The 19095-nt window shown below is 35.9% G+C and overlaps 1 protein-coding gene across 1 annotated transcript in view; it reads left to right on the top strand.

Moving 5' to 3' along the window:
* LOC113235309 (transmembrane and TPR repeat-containing protein 1-like) overlaps positions 1 to 19095 on the top strand; it is a 206033-nt gene that overhangs the window by 177551 nt on the left and 9387 nt on the right. The window contains 8 exon segments of the mRNA XM_026470970.1: positions 7179 to 7356; positions 8496 to 8569; positions 11020 to 11157; positions 14468 to 14644; positions 14970 to 15159; positions 15453 to 15574; positions 17894 to 18130; positions 18794 to 18805. Of these exon segments, the coding sequence (XP_026326755.1) occupies positions 7179 to 7356; positions 8496 to 8569; positions 11020 to 11157; positions 14468 to 14644; positions 14970 to 15159; positions 15453 to 15574; positions 17894 to 18130; positions 18794 to 18805 (1128 nt within the window).

Consider the following 19095-nt stretch of genomic DNA (forward strand, 5'->3'; position numbering starts at 1 on the left):
CAATATTATTATTAATGAATTGTTAATTTTATAATTATTGTGCATTATATCGAGTTCTTAGGTTTTCGCGATTATTACACTTAGGAAATGAAACTATTTTTCTGGATTTAAATCGCGTATATTTGTTTTTTCAAACAAACCGACGTTTCGGGCCCTTTACAGGTCCCAGTCTATAATTCATTCATTTTATAATTTTCATTTTTGTTCGACGATCTCAATATAATTTCTTATAGTTTGACATGTAGTGCAATTTATACTGTAATATTTTATTTGAAAAATAAATGAATGTGAATCTGGATCTAAGCCTGGTGAAGACGATCTTTTTTTTAAGATATCACGTAACAGGACAAAGAAATCGTGCTCTTGGAGGTAAGCGACACGTCTATCCATTCATAGCAGTGCTACTCAGAGCTTTAAATCACAAAAATCTGAGGAGCACTGCCACTACGTCGGTAACCCTGACACATAAGTTGATAACTCCCATGTACCTGTAATTTCACTAGCAACCTTACCCTTCAAAACTAAAACGTAATAATGCTCACATTACTGCTTGGCGGCAGAAATAGGTAAGGTGGCAGTACTTCCCTTGACGAACTCTTTCACAGGGAGCTGTACTGCTACTAATCTCTGAATGTAGCTTCCACTGTAACCATTACGATAAAATTCACGAAACGCCCTCTTAGTGTTGGATACATGCCAATATGCCTCTGATTCCATAATCGAAACACGTAACAAAAATAATGTGAAAGATATAATTAATCATATTTGTAATACGAGTATTGAAAAAAACATCATTAACCCCAGGAGCAATAGCAAGAATACCCAGATCAGAAGCAATTTATGAAAGTTCGTTTCCTAAATCGATCCTGTCGGAAATGAAACCTGGTACTGTATCAACATTTACGTCATATTGCTGCCACAGATGTTCGACATGGGTCGCCTAAATGGATAGTTTGACTGCGCTACTCCAATGTAAATTAGGAACTTCGAAAGATAGGATTCTCTAAGAGTTAAGATTTCTTCTTGACGATTTTTTTAGCCTCATTAACAACATCAAATGAATTTATTCAATAGAGAACCAAGGTCATCGAAATTTCGAAAAGTTGTCATTGCTGACGTAATCGTATTTAGTAAAGTTTGTAAGTAATAAAGTCATCATGCTTACCATAAATTGAATGTCAGTATTCTCAGGTTTTGCTCTCATCGTTCCATTGTATAGAAGTTTATTGTAATAAAATTAGTACAGTTTTACTGTCCCCGATCAAATTTTAAGCATGTTGTCCGTTTTGTAACGTGTGTAAATTCATGTCGTTATGTTCTTTTTTCTCAAACAGGCTCAGAAATGTTTGCCTTACTTTCAAAAAACGAACACGGAAAGTTTGTCATTTATGGTCCACGCGACTTCTTTCTGGCCAAGGCCTGCAAAGTAAGTATGAAAATCATGGACTGACAAAGTCACCAATGACGAAGTTCTACGACTAGTTGGACAGATGCGAGATTAAACTTTTGCAGACCATCAAACAGAGAAAAGTTGCATATCTGGGTCATGTACTTAGGCATGACAGATACGAGCTTCTGCAACTGATAATGATGGGAAAAGTCGTTGGTAAAAGGAAAACTGGTTATGGAAAAAATCGTGGCTGAGGAACATACGAGAGTGGACCGGAATAGCGAGTGCCGCCCAACTGTTCAGACTCGCCAGAAATAAAGAGAGAGGCACCTTAAGAAGAAGAAGAAGAAGAACTCGTTATAAAGTTTTTTACATCATCGTAAAATAACACCTTGGTCATAAACCGTCTTTTTCTATATAATTCTGTAGAAATTTGCTTCATTATCACTTATATCAAACGGGCTTACTACAGACTCCGTTACACGAAGTAAATTGACAAGTGTAAATCATTATCATATCATCTTCAAAGGCCAGCGCGTCTTTAATGCTCCTTCAAAATTTACCATTAAATATTGAAAATGAAACTTTTTCCAGTCCAAAAATACATATTTGTATAAAGAAAATACGGTACCAGTTATACGGTTTACACTAAATATTTCACAGGATCACTTGTAACTAACAAAAATATTTCGGTATGATATTCTTCTTCCGATCATATCAATGGCATACACTATACGCTTGCCATCGTCGTGGTGAAAGTATTTGCCAACCGGCTTAAAATACTCGCCGATTGTTGGCCATGGTACGCCAGAAGTAGAAGTAGAAGTCGTGCGGGGAGGCTCCTTTCGTGTACCCCGTCCGTATGATTAAATCCGACCACAGCATTTGTGGGTTTAGTCTTAGATTTAACGTATTTATACTGGAGAGTTAGTGATAAATCATAGAAAACCAGCGTCACAGTCAAAGGCTGTGGCATAAGCTAAATGAAGTCCTTTTGCCGCACAAATGACAATTTGTTTTTTTTTTTGTGTATTTTATTTTGTTTATTAATTATTTTAATTTTAATTATTAATACAAAGATCGAACATCAGAAAAAACACTCAGAAAAAAATCGTTCGATCCGGTCGGAGGTAAATATTTTTATTTTGTTTTTTTTTTTTGTCTAAGTGCTTTCAATAGGAAATGAAACTATTTTTCCAGATTTAAATCGCGTATATTTGTTTTTTCAAACAAACCGACGTTTCGGGCCCTTTACAGGTGCTTTCAATATTTTTTTTTAATATGTGTTATGGCGTTGCAATAAATGTCTATTCTATTCTAAGTGTTTTTAATACTCGTTGTTGTTTTTTCAAGACATAAATTTCACGACAAATGTTATTTATTCGCTTTTTCGACTACCAAAGCTGGGTTGATCGTTGATTATGTCGCCCTTTACAACACAAATGTACGTATTTTACAATTTTAACGAATATGAATTTATGTACATCATAACATATGATTCTGAAGCGAGCTATATAAATAACTTGCCTCAAAATTGTAAGTTACGTCAGTTTGTGCTAACGGGGACTATGTAACTAACTACCTCGTTCAAATTAGTGGTTACAACTCCTACGCTCTACAATAAATGCCATAAACACACCTAACACTTGCCACCACAAATTCGTCCTTTAGTAGCTTTAACATTGTGATATTTTAATTAAAGTTTTTTAACGTAATATAGCTATAGCTGTATGTAGTTGTTCCCGGAAGGCGGTCATATCAAATATATTAATGTCCTCCAATACAGAATATGATTATCTACAAGAATAATATTTGACGAAACGGCGTCAAGTCAATTTAAGTTTGAAGGTAACGGGCGCAGTGGCAGTGTCTCTTAAGTCTTTGCTATTTAAAATTCTGAGCGGTACTGCAACTGTTATGGGCAGGGAAAACTAGGTGCACGAAAGGAACCTCCCCGCAATGACGTTCGAATGGTATTCTTTGTATAAGTTTCCGGAACTGGCCACTTATATAAACATTTTTTTTTAATATATATATTAATATAGTATTAATATAATAGACACACGCTTGGCCACAATCTCACCTGATGTTAAGCGACGATGTGACCGACGATGTTACGCGTTTGCCTAAAAATACCCATTCACACTAGCCTTGAATAGCCCCAAATTGTACTTTTCGGGCAGCACAGATAGCCGGTAAAGCATACCATTCCTTTGCCGAACGCATCAGAAAGGAAGTAGCGAATAGGTGGTATATCAACAACATAAGGATGGAATGCTCCGGACCTTCTAATCGACCGAAGGAGGAACAGTGAGGGCGGAACCAAATTGAAAAGTTTCTACGCACACTCCTCGAAATGTATCCGATAAAAAACCGACAAGCAGGCTACTTTTCTGCGATGGTCGAGATTTTAAAGCTTCGACTCCACAAGAGAATTATTGTTAATAAGTCTCCTTGTTTTTCGCTCCACTGAGTCCAAGGCAGCTAACTGGTAATGGGCAGAGCCGTCCCAAAGGTGGCAGCAGTACTCTATACAGGATCGAACTTGTGCTTTATACAGATTTAAAAGCGTGAACTACCGCCTGACCTTGTAAAGTATGCCTAGTTTTCTGACAGTAGTTTTTGCCAAGCACTCGATATATCGCCCAAAGTTGAGGTTGGATGATAAGTCCAGACCAAATAGCTCAAGGTGGTCCCTTATCGGCACGGATACATTTCGGAAAGTCGGAGTAAGGACTCCATTTTGATGTGAAAAGACACGCTTGTATTTTAGCCGCATTAAACCTGACCCTGTAGCATCTCCCCAGTCGGAAGCAGCTTTCAGACTCAGCTTCAACCGAGTGACCATCGCCTCTCGCTTACACCGGATCTCTTCGCTGTTGTCTCGGGCGTCTGGCACATAACTCTCTACCACTGTGCTGTTGTCTGCGTACCCAAAAATACCGGGCATCAGCTGCAGGTCGTTGATATGCAGCAAGAATAGAGTGGCGGAGAGAACAGATCCCTGAGGTACACCGGCTTTTTTTACCATGATTAGCAGACGAGTAACCATCTCCAACTACATGGATTGACCTATCCTTCAGAAAATTGCCTATCCATATGCAAAAGCTAACAGGAATTCCGTAAGGTGGAAACTTGTTTAACAGGCTACCATGCCAAACCCTATCAAAGGCCTTTGATATGTCGAGAGACACAGCAAGCAATTCACCGCGTTTCTCCACAGCTTCGCTCCATAAATGTATGGCATACGCAAGGTAGGATCCCCAGTAGATCGATCACGGCGAAAACCATACTGTCGATCACTGAGGAGATCGTTATCTTCGAGGTATCCAAGGAGACGGCTGTTCATTACGCGCTCCATAGTCTTACAGAGTATTGAGGTGATTGCTATAGGGCGATATTTAGATGAGTACCATTATTCATTCCGGAAACTTATAGTACGCCCCACGTACGTCTGACATACCCTGGGCGACAATCGGCAAATACATTACGCCGATTGGCAAATCCTTTCAGGCGATAGCATATATATACCACACACATTTCAGCATGGCGGCTACTTGTAACGTTATTAGCATGGCTAAGTTCTAGGCTGAGATAATATCGTCGCCTTACTTTGTCAAACTCGTATCTTAAAGCACAAAGTTATTGAAATGCAAAAATGGATTGTATATACAAATTTTGCAGACTGATTTCACATCACACTTCTTCATATTCATACACTAGCTTTTACCTATTCTTAAAAAATGCATCCAACCCTTGATAAGAAATTCAAAATAAATAGAGGTTTTGCCATCTCCTGAATAATCACTCTTTATAAGATACGAGTTTGAGAAAGTAAGGCATCGATATAGTATATGCCATCTATACGATAAAAAGAACACTAGGCTCACGATTTAGGCTCAACTTACACTGGCGCACAGTCGCAGCGTCGCGTCGAGTCCTGTTTTTCAATCACAACGCATGGCGACTCACGTCGTCGCGCGACGGCGACTATAGGCGAAAAACATTATGCGTCGCCACGCGACGACTCTGCGCCAGTGTGAGTTGCGCCTTATTCGTTCTTGATATCATAAAAATCCTTTACAAGGCGAGCTAAATGGACGATCCTTTATACTGGTGACCTGCACGTGGCATGAAGTGACGCGCACTGCCCATGCCTCTCTTCGCGGTTTACCTGCGCCGCTCTCGTCGTTATCGGCTGTCAGAATTTTCCATGTCGCACTAGTGATGGTGGACCAAGTTAGTTACACAACCATTGAATAACAAAAAGATCGAAATTATAATTTTATTTAGGTTATCAATTAACCGTAATAAGTTGTAATAAATAAGTTTAAAATGTTTGTGCAATATAATATATAAATTTTCAAAAATTATATTTCTTTTTATACACAATAATTGATGTTAGAAATTCAAACATGATTTTTGCCACTGTGACTTCCAACGATCAGTAGGTTCTCCATGTGTTCTACTAGTATTAATATACATTTAAATGTATTCTGAATAGTAATAACAGCAGTTTACAAGTATGTACATTCTAAAAACACACTTTTCTAGTCGTGACACAATATAATGTGAGGTAAGAATGTACATGCTACCAAAAAGACACTCAAAAGATTATTAAATGGGTTTACCAGGAATGCAAAGAGTTTTTAAAAAGTAAGGCTATTAGAATGTACAGATCGTGATACTATGATGCAATGTTGACTTATATTCCGTGTGTAAATTTTACAGAAGTGATTAAAATGGGAACCCATTTTAAAAGCACTTTTACGAGGGAGTGAAAGGTGATAAGAGTGAAAATGTATTACTGTGTAGTGGGTTCTAAAGTAATTTTAATGTAACTGCCAACTTAGCAAGGAAGTGATGTTGGTATTTTGGTGGTGTTTTTGCCGTTTACTTATATTGTTCACATGTGACTTAATAGTGCTATGAGGTTAAGATACTTTGAAAAGGAACTATTTTGTTTTGGAATGAAGTGAATTACGTATGAGATACTTACGGATAAAATTAATACAAGCATTTTGACCGCCACTGACAAAAACTAGTTTTGTTTCCCAGACGTCAAGCCTAGTGATGTGATAGAAGAAGTGAAGATAAGGTTAAAATTCAATTCTCCTAAGTTAAACAATACACGGTTTAAAGCGTCCATGGCGGTGAAAAGGTTAAGAATAGCCTTGGTAGCAAAAAACCGCTGTAGCCTAATGGTTGACCTACCGCCTCACAAGCAGAGGCCATGGTTCGAATCCAGCCTCGCACTTATGAGTTTCTCAGAGTTTATGTGCGACATTTAATTTGAAATTTGCCGATAGTTTTTCGAAGGAAACCTTCATGTCGAAGATGGTTCACAACTCTCGGAAAACGTGTGAAGTCCCCAACCCGCATAGGGCCAACGTGGCGGACCATGCCGTAAACTCTAGCCTGAAAGCCGTGTCCAGCAATGCGACATATGAATAGGTTGATGGTGTGATTGAAAACAAACGTATTTTTTGCGATTTTTAGTGAAGTAACTCCCCCAGGTTTGTTATGTTTATTTGTTATCATAACAAATAACACCACTAGTTTTGTTATGTTTATTTGTTACCATAACAAGTAACTCCACTAGTTTTATTATGTTTATTATAAAACCATAACAAAACTAGTGTAGTAACCAAAAATCGCAATAAATACAGGTTGATGGTGATAAAGAATAGCACATGCCAAAGTATATTCCGCAATTAAGATATTTACATTAAACTAAGTATCTAAATAGAATTATGATTTTAAAAAACTTCATTTTAATTGTTCTCAGATTAAACTACGCCCTATCGGGTCTCCGGCCGTGGTGGTGGCACGCTTGCAACATCATGCTTCACACCGCATGCTGTGCGCTCGTAACGCGTGCATGCGTTACAATCGCGCGTCTACAGCGGCCGTTCGCTGCTTTAGCTGCTGTCTTGTTTGCTGTGCATCCTGTACACACAGAAGCGGTAAGTTTGAATAAACATGATTACAAATCCTTCCCATGCATTGTAAGACGCAGCTGCTAATAGATTAATATGCAGCAACTATAAAAAAAAATATTACAGCGTATGTGATTTATTTATTTATTTTATAATTAAGCATCAACAGTAGTACGCGTACTCTAGACAACAGTGTAATTTTATATTAGTTTTGTACTTATATGTCTACCTATTACAGGCGTACACAGCATTTAATCATTCAAAGGCAAAGTAATTTGTAAGAATGACAGCTTCAGTAAGTGTTTAATAACTTTCAATAAAAAATCAAATACAATTAAATTGTTACAAAGGCATACTTTTAAAGTATAATTTACAAAATGGTTTTTGGCTACTGTAGCAAAAAATAGTATATACGGCCAGAAACCAGGAGAGTGGCCGTACCGCCAAATATTCGGCCAAACTATTCGGTCTGATTAATGCACGCATGAAAATTGGCACGAAAAACTAACTCACTTATTAAGTTTAGCTGTGATAATTTAATTACAATTTTGTGCTGTGAAATGAAAAAATGTAATTTAAATTTTAAAATGTAGTTATTTATTTCACGTTTGATTAACTTTCAAAATAAATATTGGGTGTTGTGAAATTATGCTTTCTCAAACTTACTATCCACGTTCAGCATTCATAAAAATTATGTGATTGTGTTCATATTTATTCAGCCACTATTTAGATATTCGGCTGAATAGTGATTCAATATTCGGTATCCGTCCGAATATTAATCGAATTTTCGTTGCAACTCTACTTTTGACTAATTGCTTATATATTAATCAAAAATACTTAGAATTGACAAATACTTATTTACATTACTTTAATTTCAAATGCAATTAACTGTCAAAGTGAAACATGTAATTCTATTAATACGTACCCTATTTTAATTAAAACCTGTATAATTACAATATTCCGACAAATAAACATACTCTATTCACCGACAAAAACGGTACTCAGCATGAAGTCCACCTAAGGTGTCGAGAGTGCATTTAAATCCCAACCATATATCTCAGTAATAAGCTTTATAAATATATCTGCCACGATCTATTAGTCTTAATTTCCTTCACGTAATATAAGACATTGTTATGCGAGTTAATATTAAACGTTTTGCTCAACAGGTGGCTGGCGTAGTGGGCAGAGCCGACGTGTTGGCTTGTATTTTCTTCCTTTCATCGTTATTAGTGTATCATAGGTTAGTAAATAAATAGCCTAATAATTTATAATATAAAGCCTTAATATGATTGGTTCTTTGACACAAAACTTGACAATTGTGTAAGTCCAGAAGTAGAACACCTCTAGAGGTACCCGAATCAGTCCTACGAATTTTCTGCGGTAGTTTTCTAGTCTTTACTTTTGTCTTTTTTACCAACCTCCACGATGATCTTAATCGTAGTGATGTGAATACTTCAGTATTCTCATCACTACGATTTTATATACTATTTATAAATACGTATTTTTTTTATTATGTGTATAAATGTCTAGTTGACGCATAAGCATTTGTCACGATAAATCTAATTATGGTGTTATAAAAATAATTTAATTTCAAAATGCAAACACAGAACATATACTTTATCAGTCCTTTATTTAAAAACTTCATGTTTTTCTATTTGCTTTGTAAATATCATTAAGCTATGTCTATAGCATCATCCTTAAAATTTGATGCAAAATACACAAAGTCCAGTACAGGTTTAATGCGTAGGAGAAAATGAAAATGATTTCATTTAGACAACATGTTTTGGGACAACCTGTATGTTTATGTTATTTATGTTTCAACGAGCTCGGTAGTCAATTTTGCTTTGTGGACGCTTAATGAGAAGGTTTCAGGTTCCGGAATAATTTCCGTTGTTCTAGCACTCATAGTGCATGGAAATCCCTAGACATAGACCAGGTACCTAATTGGTGTGGTTATCTGGCATATTATTATATATAGCGTAGCGTCAAAATGGTAGCTACGATTTCTTTGCTATAAAATTATGTAATTAATATGCAAATGGATTCGCCCACTCACCCCTTGATGTCTCTCCCCTACGCCAACAATCTATTTTATGGTTAGCGCATTTAGTTGCGGTATCACGCTGTAACTTTGACTACACAGTTAGCTAAATCTTCTATGTTGACTGACGCGGTTGAAAGGCTTGCTGTACACGTGACAACTTCAGATGCATTATAAAGTACATAAGACATGAGAACGCGGAACGAGTGACCGCCTAACAGCATGATTCGACTTCTACTTGCGTAATTACAGCAACATATTTGATAACATGTACGTCAATCTCGTCTGTATACTATCACTTTTGTCCCGCCTTCTGAGAGTTGTCTTCCTAGACACGTATTGCCAAGGCCGATTTGGAAGACTTTATAGTCTGTCTTTTCTAAAGATTGAGTAAAATGACAGTTTCTTGCGCAAAACTGTTTCCCGCTTGCGAGCAGTCGATAAATATTCTATCGACTATCGACTGATAGAAAAAATAGCCGAACATGTTACATTTTAATTGTCCTCGACCCATTGTTCATCCAATTACTGAGCACAAGTCCATTCGAATTGTCAATGTTTGTAAGTTCATACTCACTATATTGAGAACTATGTTTATGAAAAAATACAAAGAGGAGACACATTTTAGAGTTTTTCTTTTCAATTGAATACAGATAACGAAATCCGGCAATTCTTGTTAAAACATATATGAATAAAAATTGATCTCGATATTAGTAGGCCAACTGTAAAAACTGGAAAAAAAAGGCAATAACGCAATCAGTGATCATTAGAACGTCGTAACTTTTACAATTCAGTCATTTTGGCAAAATTTTATCTTCTTTCACAATCCTCCGATAAAACAACAACAACTACATGACTATTTAAAATTTTATAAAAACTGGCAACCCTACAAACGTCATTTTATTCCGTCTTCAAAAAAGACAAACTATAGATAGGTTTCAGACTCAGGTTGGTTGCAGTAAAGACAAATTGCTCAGGTGGGGATTTTCAAATGAATTTGACCTGGATTATTTATGCGGTGCGATTCAAACGATGGCCCATCTCGTATCGTGCCCTGCGTGCCCTAACACATGTCGCTTGTGGATTTAATGGCGGCTACTAGTGACGCGGTCGACGTGGCCGGGTTCTGTGCCACAATGGTATAGTGTATGCCATCGATACAATAAGAACAAGAAGATGTGTGTACCCTAACCTATAGAAAAAATAATATATCAGTAATCTGAATTATATTCCTGATATAATATTACTATGATCTGGGAAAACGAAGTCACCATCCAATTACTCAGGATGATAAGGCGACTGGAATCAGAGAAGTGCTATCATAAATCATTTTGTTAACGTAGAGTCTTAAATTCAAAATATTGTGTTAATGTATTTTCTTTATTGAACAAACTTTCACCATGGTAATACATCATGCTATATCCTTACAAAATATTGACCTGACTCGACAATAAACCACACTATACGTGTTGAATTCGGAATTTTCATACAATTGGAATGAAAAGGGTCGTATTCGATCCTAATTCATATTGTGACAGAATAGGGCTCGTGTCTGGTGGAGCACATTAGTGTACAATAAAAAAGACCGCGTATCTTGGGCCCGTGACAAAGATTTTTTTTTGTTGTACTTTCATAGTAAAATTTTTCAGACCTACAAGCAACAAGAAGTGTGTATGGCTAAGCATAATCCTCGGAGCTCTGAGTATGCTGGCCAAGGAGACCGGAGTAACGATTCTGCTCCTCAACTTAGCTATTGACTTTTATAGATGCTGGCCATTTGTTAAAAAGTGAGTATGTTGTTTTAAAAAATCGACATTACATTATCGTGTACTTAGAAATATTTATCGTAGAACGCAAATGCAAATACACACAAAGCTTGACAGTTTGGACTTTAAACATTCTTATCATTATTAGCGTAGAGCTGAATTTAAAATTTAAGTGTCAAGCTTGTGCCAACAATAACAAAATAATATTTCAAGTGACCAAGGGGCTTGTAAGAAGCTCGAAATGTTGTTTTGTTTGAAAAAACAAATAAAGGCGATTTAGATTCCCAAAAATATTTTCAATTCTAAATTATAATGATTATATTTGTAACTTTTTACAAAAAAAAAAACTTGACCTCAAAAGTTCGTGGAGTTACATACATTTGCCAAGTTTTATTGAAATCGGTTACCGGAAAGTACGCGACACCGGATCATCCCCTCGTTTGCCACCTTTAGAGGTGGAATATTACCTTCAAATTTAATGTGACCAATACAGAGATACTTACTTTCCAACAAAAAAAGAATCATCAAAATCGGTTCACACATTATAGTTATCGTGTAACATACATACAAAAAAAATTGAGAAACTCCTCCTTTTTATTGAAGTCGGCTAAAAATGAAATTGCATATTTTACTTTCGAGATAAATACATGATAAATTCGTTACAACTATTAAAAGTTATTAAGAAGAGTTTATCAGACTGCCACCTTACCTATTTCTGCCGCTAAGCAGTAATTTGAGCATTACTGCGTTCCGGTTATGAAGGATGAGGGTGCTGGCGAAATTACAGGCACATGAGAATTGTCAACTTACGTCTCAAGGCGCAATGGCAGTGCCCCTCAGATCTTTGCAATTTAAAGTTCTGAGTGGCACTGGACCTGCTATGGACAGGCGGGTCGCTTATACCAGGCGCACGACTTGTTCGTCCAGTCACTTGGTACCATAAAAAAATATAATACACACATCGAACACAAAGAAAAATAATAATAATAAATAAATAAATATTAGACAACATCACAAACGTTGCTCTGACTCCAAAGTAAGTAGCTACGTAGTAGGCACTTGTGTTATGGAAATCGGAAACAACGACGGTACTACGAACACCCAAACTCGAGACAATATAGAAAAGTTAGTTTTCTACACTGACCCCGCCGGGGATCGAACCCGGGACCTCAGAGTTGGCGACACCATGAAAACCGGTGTGCAAGCGACTCGACCACGGAGGCCGTCAATTCCTTCAACCTGAAAGACTTAAACCTGTGACCACGCTGTACCGTAGCGTCGCGCTGCCAACTAAGTTACAGGTCGAGTCAGCAGGTCGACGAAATGCTTCTAAGTGTCTGTTGTAATTATTTGTATTGGGTTTTTCGGCATTCAACGCCGTAAGCGATACCTTGTGACAGATTTATGACCTTTCTCACGCAACCGGTACCTTTACAGTTACAATGTTTCGTTGTAATCAAGTAATTATTCATAATTTTTAAAAATAGTAATTTTATGACTGGTCAGATAATTAAAGAACATAAATACGCACCTGCGTTGTTTTCTATCACTATAATACTATTATCTTTTGACTACCAAGTCAAAAGAGCAATTCTTCAATTAAAATCAATATTAAAATATGTTACAAATACACTCTCAACCTTAAAAATTCCTTACACGTCAGTAGAGTAAAAATGACATAAGTATTACAAACAAACTCAACACTTATTTTAACTTTATGTCGCCTTTTTTATTGTTATGTTGTTTATGGAATGGCTGTAAAATTATTTTATTGTACGCCGTCTTTATTACTATAATTATGGCTGGATCTGATAAATGTGCAACCTAAAAGCCACCACACTCAAATCTTAGTTCATTTAAGAATATAAAACGTTTTATATTTTTTGTTTTTTTTTTTATGATATCAAATAACGGGACGAACGAGTCGTACGCCTGGTGTCAAGCAACACTCCTGTTCATAACAGTTGCAGTGCCACTCAGAGCTTTAAATCGCAAAGATCTAAGGGACACTGCCACTGCGCCCTGTCACCCTGAGATATAAGTTGACAAGTCTCATGTGCCTATAATTTCACCATCACCCTTACACTTCCAAACCAGAATGCAATAAGTAATACTCACATTACTTAGAAATAGGTAAGGTTTCCCAGGACGAAATCTTTCACAAGGAGCTCACTGCTAACAAGTTTTGGTTTTTTATTTTCATTAATAAGAAAAAATACTAAACGTCAGTAAATAAAAGCTTTACCCATCCATGGATCCATCTATACTTTGACCAAAACTTTTAAACTACGTACATTCATCACCCAAATGGATTCATTAATTCGTTAACCTACATAAAAACAAGCTTCTAACCTCACAAATACTCTGAAACGAAATTAACAGTCAATGAACCTTTCACGAAGAGCGAGCCTTTGTTAATTTATTCCTTTGAATTCGGCTTTTGATAAAATTTATAACCTCGTTAAATAAGATTGAAAAGATGAGGCTGTATTGATCGTGAAAATTATCTAATTCATGATACGAATCAATTAACTTGTTTTTTAATAATAAATTGTTTCTAAGTATTAAAGGAAGGCATGACAGAGTAAAAGATAATATATTTTTAAGTAATTTTCCGTGTAACCCTAAATAAATAACTATAAGAAGCTGAATGCAACTTTTTGTATCAGAGAATGCAAATACGATTATAGAACCTCGGCATCCTACGTACATGCTACTGCTATCTTTTTCACTCTATTAAGTACATCAATATAGATAAAATTACATAAATGAAGCGGCTTATTTAATGTGCATAAATTGGTTTGATAATTAATAAAACTTACCATTTACAAGTTATATAATTGAACTTTGATATTTCACTTCAATGTTCATAAAATTACATAAATTACGTTTAAAGTGACTTGTTTACTGTGTATAAAGTGATTTTAAAAGGACAAATTAAACTTATAACGTCCATATATTATTATTATCCCGATAATTTATATCAAAGTAGATAAAATTACAGAAATTACGCCATAAAGCGGCTTATTCACTGTGCATAAAGTAATTTGAAAAATGTTAAAACTTACCATATACATATATTTTCCCGATAATTCATATCAATGTAGATAAAATTACGTTAGAAGCAACTTATTAATTGAGCATAAAGTGATTTGAAAAATAATGAAACTTAATATTTATTTAACATTCATTAAATGTATATTAAATCGATACTTATGAAATGAATAACCACAAGTCTTAATTTTTATATTGATGAATGTTACTGTAGGCAAATGTTTCAAATCATTTGTCAAGTAAGAATAAAAGTTAATTGCTCCTTATTTGTACTCAGGTCATTATGTTCACTGAAGATTGAAAAGAAATGCACAGGCCTGTCAGTAAGAACCATAAAAGTGGTGGTATCTCTGGCGCTGCTTATCTGCCTCCGGCTTGCCTTGCTGCAAGGCACTTGGCCAACGTTCTCGCCTCAAGACAACCCAGCTGCTTTTCACCCCAGTTTTGTTGTAAGGTAAGACAGGAATCGCTTATTTCTTGTATATAAAATGCAAGTTTAGTTCGAGTATCAATAACGTATTTACGACTCAAAGTAGGTAATTCGTAGTATATAGAAGTAAATCGCAAAAGCTCGCCGATACGTTGACGTGCACTAATCCAGCTACAAAATAAGTTGAAAAATGTTTATGTCTTCGTTCGCGTGAAATATGGAAATGAGTTATGCTATGAAATTTTTACTACCACCCGACAAGCTGTAATCCCGTCCACGGTACCAAAAGGATCAAGTGTACCTTACCCGGCCCTACCCTCGTCATTTATATAATCTTCTTTATTCCCAGGTTGATGACATTCTGCTACTTAGCAGCGTTCAACTGGTGGCTGTTGCTGTGTCCGTGGCCTCTCTCGCACGACTGGCAGATGGGTTCCGTGCCGCTGGTAACCAGCGGGTGGGACCCACGGAATTTTCTTACGGGAGCTGCTATGATAGCTCTACTTGCACTAGTTACTAGATGCATTTTAGATTTAGAGGTAAAGATTCAGGCACAGTTTATTGGGCTTTTATTGTTTTGCTAATGGCACGAGAAATTGTTTCACAACAATAATATTTTTAGAAAAATGTGGTTCCAATTTCTCGTTATTCTCTGATAGTCTCGGATAGTCATTTCAAAGTTGAATCCCACCTTTGCTCTGCCATATATTTTATTGAAACGTAAGAGAGGAGATTTTGACGATGGAGCATGCACATCTAAATAATGCCTATTCACTCTCGTCTTTGTTTATTTCACTTCCAGAAAATTTATTGACGTAGTATATTTCAACAGGTACAAAGACATACGCCGGTGGTAATAGGCCTTCTACTCCTCGTGGTGCCATTTGTCCCAGCCAGCAATCTTCTGGTCACTGTCGGGTTCGTCATCGCCGAACGAGTACTTTATATTCCGAGGTAAATTATGAGTACTGTGTATGATAGATACAAAAAACTACAGTGTGTATTTTAAATTACGAAAATATTATCGACTTTTAAACAAGGTAACGCAATATGTGTTGCAGTTGGGTTGGGATGCTCCAAGTCACCGTTTATGCTAATTATTTCGTCGGACTCAAGTGAGATTGCAATTATGACAATATTTGTTATTCTGCTAAAATCTATTTGCTATGGCAATTAAGACTCTATAGAGTGTCAGTGATAACATTCATTCATTAATCACTAACGATCGATGTTGCCTTACTAAAACTTCCTTGGAAATGACTATGCATATCTTAATTTTTATCTCGTTTAAACGGCAAATTTTATGAATTTTTTTATGTGAAATAATTAAAATAAATGACGGCCTCCATGGTCGCGTGGCTTGCATACCGGTTTTCATGGTGTCGACATCTCTGAGGTCTCGGGTTCGATCCCCGGCCGGATCAGTGTAGAAACTAACTTTTCTATATTGTCTCGCGTCCGGGTGTGTGTGGTATGTACCGTCGTTGTTTCCCATATTTTTTTTTTTATTTCCATAACACAAGTGCCTTTAACTACTTACTTTGGGATCAGAGCAACATGTGATGTTGTTTAATATTTATTTATTATTAAGTATATATGTATATAGTTTTATTTACACACAGCTTTGATTTAGAATGGAGAACAAAATAACAAAACAATAGTCTAACTGAATTTCCACATTCTATTCTATGTTAACTAATATTTATTTATTATTTAGTAGACAATGCCGATGACGTGCCATCAACTTTTCTATCCTTTAGGCTTCAACTCGCCATTGAAGAGCAGAATATCAAAAAATTAAAAAAAATGAACAATAAATAGCTCGATGGCCAATCACTGACATGCCACTACTTTTAACTATTTTAACAGATTCGTGTTCGTTCCAAATCCGAGACTATACAAATCTAGAAAACACGGACCCACTTCGGATGTCGCTAATGCACTAAATCCAATCCGAGGAATCAAGGAATCCGAGGAAATTCGAATACCGCTAGTACGCCTAGAGATAAAATGATCCCGGTGACAGTTCGGACCGTCAATTCTCGGATTCGGAACTGATACGAATTGAAGGTAATGCGCAAGCGCTCTAAAATCACTGCTGTTAGCAGAATGCCCAAACGTACAAAATACTGCCATTGACGCTGTCGGCGCATAACTGAGCTGATTTAAATTTCTCAGATTACACTTTATGTAAATATTCAGTATAAACTGAATAAAAAAACCGACCTCAAAAGTACGTGGAATTACGTCTATTTGCTAAGTTTTATTGAAGTATCCCCTAGTTCGCGACTATACAGGACTTGACACTGGAGATAATAATAATCAGTTCTCACTCAAAGTATATTGAGAGAAAAACGCCTTGAATTGGAGAAATACCAAAATCAACCATTAAAATAATTGCTCCTAAATTGAGAACCTCCTCCTTTTTTGAAGTCGGTTAAAAACGCGAGTACACTTTCCATATATGTGAAGATTCCAGGTAGAGTGATCTTGTTTTGATTAATAACTAATCAAACTGGATATCATTTTATGGACTAGAAAGTAATTTCTATGATGATGGTTAATTAGCATTCTGTTCAGCTATACAGGTGACTAAAGTTTGCAAGATTTTGAATCACATTCTACATAAAAAAACGTTTACCAAAAATAGAAATTCAGCTTTTCTATACTGTAGGTTGTATACAGTAAGGAACTCCTTTATAAAAATTGTTCGTATTAATGTTTTGAATCACCCTTTAAAAGTCTCGAGGACTTTTTGGGGTCACTTTGTATAATTTTAGAATTACACGAGCTCAAAAAAAATCTCCTAATTTACGACCCAAAAGAGTCCAACTTTATGCAAATTTGAAGACCGTAAAAAACGATCCTTAAGACTTGATAATATGGAATTCTTGAGGAGACTTGAGTATATTATGTCTTATCGTGATCGAGTTCTATTACTTAGTACTTACTTGTAGTAATAATGTAGCTCACAAGAAGTGTCTAATTCAGTTTTAACTACACAATATAATCTGTGAATATAATAATACAGTGTAGACCAATAAATAATAAGTTAGTAAGTCATTTTACAAATCATGTTTATTTTTAAGTAAATATTTATACTATAAATTAAAAATAATTCCTTGGAACATATCCTCCCTTTACTTCCGTTCCTCTAATAGAGCAGTAACAAACGTGTTTTTACAGGATTTTCAGTGAATAAGTAGTAACTCTAATAATGTATACAAAATTATGTTTATATTTTTCATTAAATTTTTTCAATGTTTTCAACAGTGTAGGCAGCGTAATCATAACAGCATATGGCGTCCAGCTAATGTGGTCTAAGCCCGGGACTAAAGCGTTCCTTGTCCTGGGTCTGGCTATACTGGCTGCTAGTAGTGTCGCTAGAACGCATAGAAGAAATGCTGATTGGAGGGACCGAGCTACTCTTCTCAGGTAATTACGATTTTTGGTGCAAAAATTAACAAAATAACTTAATTACTGTGCGCATCTACATAGCATAGAAAACAAGTTGACATATTATTGGTGAGTGCACAGAAATTAAGTAGATAATAGCCATAGTATAATAAGACAAACGGTAACTCCATACAAATGTAGCAGCGCGGCTTGTATGTATGCAAGTCCGCCGCGCGCCGTGTACGGACGCCATCATATGCACAATCTTACGCGGCACTCAAGTCGTCGATTGACGCATTTAAAAAAATATGTCAAATAGTAGACATGTTTATTGTTGCGTTTGTGCTAGTTTAGTCTAGTTTAGAAGAGTGCCTCAAAGATTGACGACACAACCATACTGCATAATCAAGATACCAATCCGCGACACTGGTATAAAAATATCAATATAAGTTACTCTACTAGTTTGTTGTCATTATTGATACAAAGATCGAACCTCTGCACATAAAAATTTCTTCGATCTGGTTGGACGCTAACAGCGATCTCGCCTTATCGGGGATATTACTCTCCCATCTGAGCTATAGAACAAGTAATCTGTGGGCCTAGCATAACCTTTCCCAAAACAATCTTATTTCAATGAAAGCTTAAAGTAAGCTTTTTATAATATTACTCATATTCGTACCATGACAGACCTGTCAACCAAGTAATGTATTATTTGATAGTGATTGAAAGAACGAATGATTTCCCAATATTGTCCATTCCTTACTAAAAATAGAAAAGAAATAACGCTATATGAACTATATAATACCATCTTTTTCTTTTTTGTTTTGTTTCTTTTTCTTTAAAATTACGTTGTTTTCAATTATTTTTCCGCATTTTCATGAAGAAAAATAAATAAAACAATTTAAATCTTAATAGTCACGTTGTGAATTCGGAATTATAGTCTAGAGTCAACTGTTAGTGTCACCAAGGAGTTGTTTCCACTGCGTCCGAGCAACTATTTTAAGATTGATAAATTTGACATAAGAACAAAATTACTTTAATAATAGGGGTTAAAGTATGAAATTGCCGATTTGTACTGA

The sequence above is a fragment of the Hyposmocoma kahamanoa genome, unplaced genomic scaffold (assembly GCF_003589595.1).
Source record: "Hyposmocoma kahamanoa isolate Upper Pololo Valley unplaced genomic scaffold, ASM358959v1 87, whole genome shotgun sequence".
NCBI classification, from domain to species: domain Eukaryota; kingdom Metazoa; phylum Arthropoda; class Insecta; order Lepidoptera; family Cosmopterigidae; genus Hyposmocoma; species Hyposmocoma kahamanoa.